Raw genomic sequence first — 4,512 nt, forward strand, 5'->3', positions numbered from 1 at the left:
GATCGAGAAGATCATTTCGAGGGAGAGTTTGAATTGAATCTTGACACATTTAAATAAATTATTCTAATTTAAATAGTGTTTAGTGATTGCATTGAAGTTTATTTTTAATTTTGCTTCCAATTTTATCAATTTGAAAAGAGAGAGAAATTTGTTCAGCTTTAAGAGATTACAATTAGAGTGTTATCCCAATGAAAGCTACTCTCCTAAATGATAGTTTTTTTATTTTTTTTTTGAGAAAAAAATAATAGAGAAGTGAGCCTATCCTCTAATCTCTATCTAATCTTTAGAGACATTTTTTATCTAAAAAAAAATATAGAAAATTGTAAGAGGATTGACATTAGCTTATTAATATCAAACACTCACATCACTATCACCCCTTTCTTCCTCATCAATCATTACTTTGTTGGTCACATATTGTACATCAATTCAAACCTGCCTAATTGTTTTGATTTTGTTCTTTTGGATTTGACCGTGTAAATTTTTACATTGCCAACGTTTCAGATAAAATATCACGATCCATCCTTAGGGCAAACGAGCAAGTAAGAGAGCAAACTATGAAGATGATAGCGGACCTAGAAGATTTAAAAGATGAAAGACGAGACACAAGGATAGAGGCACAAAAACCAAGAGGAGCAAAAAACAAATAAAAATTAACACAAAAAAGAGACAAAATACAAAGAAGAAACACAAGAAAATATAAAGCAATAATAACATAATGATAGAAGCAAAATAATCAAGAGGAGCAAGAAATAAAAGAATAAAAATGAATAAGACTAAAAAGAAGGAACAAACTAATAAGAGAAAACCAAAAAAGTAATATATATACAAACGACTTCATATATGTGCAAATAAGTATACATGCATATATGTATACAAATGCAAAAGCACAAAGAAACAAACATCCAAACAAACCTACATATATATGTATGTATATGTGTGTGTGTATGTGTATATATATGTATGTATGTATAAAAGAATGTAGGTATACATGTATATACACGTCCATATATATATATATACATATATACATACATACATACATTCTTTTATATATATATACCTACGTTCTTATATACATTGCTTTTTTGATTTTCTCTTATTAGTTTGTTCCTTCTTTTTAGTCTTATTCGTTTTTATTCTTTTATTTCTTGCTCTTCTTGATTATTTTGCTTTTATCATTATGCTATTATTGCTTTATATTTTCTTGTGTTTCTTCTTTGTATTTTGTCTCTTTTTGGTGTTAATTTTTATTTGTTTTTGCATTCCTGTTGGTTTCAATGCCTCTATCCTTGTGTCACATCTTCCATCTTTTTAATTTTCTAGGTCTACTATCATCTTCATATTCTGCTCTCTTGCTCTCTTCCTTGCTCTTTTGCCGTGAGGATGGATCATGTTATTTGATCTGAAATGTTGAAACGTTGGCAATGCAAAAATTTATAGTTATTTAAACAGATGTGCTGTCGCTGTAGGAACACATCTCTATAAAAATGAGAATATAATTGTAGTCTGATTTTCTTATTAAAATAAATTCTGATTTTTAATTTATTTAATAAATAAAAATAACATCTTCTCACATGCATTCAACTTGTCTTCTGGTCGCGGTCGTTCTCACTCCCCTCGAAACCAACATCAAACGGGTGGCAGAAACGGTAACTGACGTCGGAAACTAACACGTGTCCGGCAAATATGACTTCCATATCTTTTTCATCCGTTGATCTGGCAAGTTACCTATGCCCTTCTCACTGAAGGGAACGTCTTACACCTAATGAATTTGATTGGTATAATAAATTCCATTCCTTGGGATTGGTAGCTATTAATAACATCTCTGTACTACAATGTAGTTGAAAGAGGCCTGTACATTCCATCTGTAATTGAAAGAGTTCTGCATCATACTTTATTTCTGGCGGAAGGAAGTCGTGAGGAGTCAGGTGAGTTTTAGTAGTTGTTTCCATGTCCTCTGTTTCATCCATACCAATTTTACCAGATGAAGGATATGTAGCTCTGTACTATCTAGCATTCTAAGATTGAGTTTTGGCCATGTGAAAATGTCTGTTCACTGCTTAGTTTTGCATTGTATAGAAGAGATCTAAAATGATGGCTGTTGATAGTCTTTGATTTGATGACAAATTGTCATCCATATTATATAAAATTATCTGTTTGGTTATATGAATTTATCTGTTTGGTTATATGAATTTGATATGGTTAATGGGTTCATTTTATTTTTCATTTGAAAGAATTTCTGTTCTTGAAGGAGAGGTCACAAGTTCAAATTCTACAGTGGGCAAGGTATGTAGGCCTCATTTATAGCATAGTTAGATGCCACTGACAAGGAGTAGATCACAAGTTCAAAGCTTGAATGGGGTAAGGTATGTAGGCCTCAGTTATAGCATAATTAGATTAGTTAGGTGCCTCTTCAAGAAAAAATGAGTAGTCCCATATTACTATAAGCCATTTGTAGATCCATATACACACTATCCAGTATCCTGAACTATAAAAGAATTTTTTTTTTTTTTTTTTTTTTTAATGAAATATATATCAAAATATTTCCACGCCCCCAACATTAGATTAAAAATTTGATTGGCCGAAGTTTGCAATTTATAAGTGTTTCTCTCCATTTTGTTGGACTGTAAGTTAATGCTATTTCAAGAAAATAGAGTGGTTTTTCTCAAGAGGGTCATTTCGTTGGATTGATGTCTAACACGGGATTTTTTATTCTAGAATCCTTTTGGAAATTTGAACAAATTGTTGCTTCTCATACAGTTTTCTTTTGTTGTTGGTGCATAATTTTCTATGTGTTTTAGATTTATGAAGCGTGTTCTCAGATTGAACCACTTAAAATGTGTTGTTTATATCCAAATTACATTGATATGTTTGACCATTTACCACATTTTACTTTCTTGATTGAATGGTTTGACCCACAACTTACAGGCCTGGGAGTTTGACGGATCATTCAGTGTTTAAGGCTGGTGAGAGTTGTCATTTTGCCTACTCATCCTTGTCACTGCCTTATTCTCAGATGAATTCTCCAGATTAATTTTTCTGTTTGCTACAGATTGAAGATGTTTCCAGGGTTCTTTTTCAGAAGGGAGTCCTCCAATGCTGTGCTTTCGGCAAGGGAGGAGAGGGAGTGAACGATGAGTCCAGCACAAAGGTGATTTGCACTTGATTTCAGGGTTTCTCTCTTTCACATGTTTTTTGTTTCAAAAAAGAAACTAACATATTAATAACTTTTGTTTTCACAGAGATGGTGAAGGAAGAAGTGTGTCTTTGGCTAAAGACGTCTTTCTCTGTCACAGTGGCAAACAGAAAATCCCTGTTCGGGAGCTACACAAGGAGCTGACAAATAAAGGTGTATCCTGCTTCTTTGATGACGATCCTCAAAGCTTGCCACTAGCTGAAAAGTTCCCTGCTCGTATTTTTGGAGCCGCTAAGAAATGCAGAATAGCAGTACTGGTTATCTCCAAGAATTTTATCCACTCAAAATGGCCAATGCAGGAACTTTCTGCTTTTTTCAAAGCCAAAAGTTCTGGTAAAAATCCCCACATGAAAATACTACCCTTGTTCTTCATGATATCTCCAAAGTCCCTTTCTGAGATTACGGAAGACAACCAAGCATGGAAAGACTTGGGGATGTCTGCTAAGATTCGGGTTGAATGGCATGGTGCTTTGAAAAAAGTAAGGTCAATTAAGGGTTTGGTGTTCAAAGAAGTTGAGGATCTGGTGGGTTTTAGAGATAAGGTTGTAAAAGCCATCTGCTCCCTGCTACTTCCCCACATACCCAATTCCATGCAAGGGCATGCACGTCAAGACCAGGTAACTCCACTATTTAACCTTACTTCTGAACAATTTTGTTTTCAAATAAGTGCCAAGTTTTTTAAAATTTCCATGATGATTAGGTTTTGCATGGATTTGCCAGCATCCCTTCAACACCACCTTCAGACTCTTCTTCCTTCAAGGATTGTTATGGACGTTGCTCTAGAGTATATTGCATTCTCCATTATTTTCCATGGCCCAGTTAAGACTCCAATGGAGGACCTCCAATCAGTATGATGTGCTGCTCTACAATGAGCTACTGACCCTTTTCCAGCGGAAGTGGTGATTTTTCTTACAAGAATTATGGGTCTTTATAATTTGTGGTAAGTTTATTTGCCTCAAGGAAAATGCTGTTTAATTCTGCTCTTCTTCGCAAATCCAATTTGCTGGTCAATTCTGCATCAATAAAAGAAATAGTGAGCAACTTTATTGTGTTTAGAATTTAAACTCTTCCTTTCTGTCTTGAATTATAATGTCAGTATGGTGTTTGCTTCGCTTTCTTTTGTTAGGGATTTTATATAGATATGCATTATTTGAAGTGTTTTTTTTAATATAGATATGCATTTTCTTTCTTTTTTCTGCAGCTTTCTATTTCATTTTGATGATGGATCACGGAGTGTGATCTTAAATGTTGATGCTAAAAATTCATATATAATCTGATCCGGAAACAGTATAGATCAATTCTTATGGATTGTGGAA

General features: G+C 33.7%; 1 protein-coding gene across 4 annotated transcripts; it reads left to right on the forward strand.

Annotated features, from left to right (window-relative positions):
- Nucleotides 1-1,782: 1,782 nt before the first annotated feature.
- Nucleotides 1,783-4,229, forward strand: LOC131036402 (disease resistance protein LAZ5). Of its 4 annotated transcripts, XM_059220247.1 has the most exons (6): nucleotides 1,783-1,928; nucleotides 2,252-2,366; nucleotides 2,929-2,966; nucleotides 3,053-3,151; nucleotides 3,243-3,813; nucleotides 3,897-4,228. In XM_059220247.1, the coding sequence occupies exons 4-6, from the start codon at nucleotides 3,135-3,137 to the stop codon at nucleotides 4,017-4,019; spliced, it is 711 nt and encodes a 236-aa protein (XP_059076230.1). In that variant the 5' UTR covers nucleotides 1,783-1,928; nucleotides 2,252-2,366; nucleotides 2,929-2,966; nucleotides 3,053-3,134; the 3' UTR covers nucleotides 4,020-4,228. The 4 variants fall into 4 exon arrangements, with proteins under 4 accessions (XP_059076230.1, XP_059076232.1, XP_059076229.1 ...); XM_059220249.1 differs by lacking the exon at nucleotides 2,252-2,366 and having other exon boundaries at nucleotides 3,917-4,229; XM_059220246.1 differs by lacking the exon at nucleotides 2,252-2,366.
- The last annotated feature ends 283 nt before the right edge of the window (nucleotides 4,230-4,512 follow it).

Source organism: Cryptomeria japonica, chromosome 5 (assembly GCF_030272615.1).
Source record: "Cryptomeria japonica chromosome 5, Sugi_1.0, whole genome shotgun sequence".
In the NCBI taxonomy this organism is placed as follows: domain Eukaryota; kingdom Viridiplantae; phylum Streptophyta; class Pinopsida; order Cupressales; family Cupressaceae; genus Cryptomeria; species Cryptomeria japonica.

Bases quoted from the DNA above. Each gene is read 5' to 3' on its own strand.
- LOC131036402 (XM_059220247.1), top strand. The intron at 3,814-3,896 runs GTAACTCCACTA...CATGATGATTAG, and splicing joins GGCATGCACGTCAAGACCAG to GTTTTGCATGGATTTGCCAG.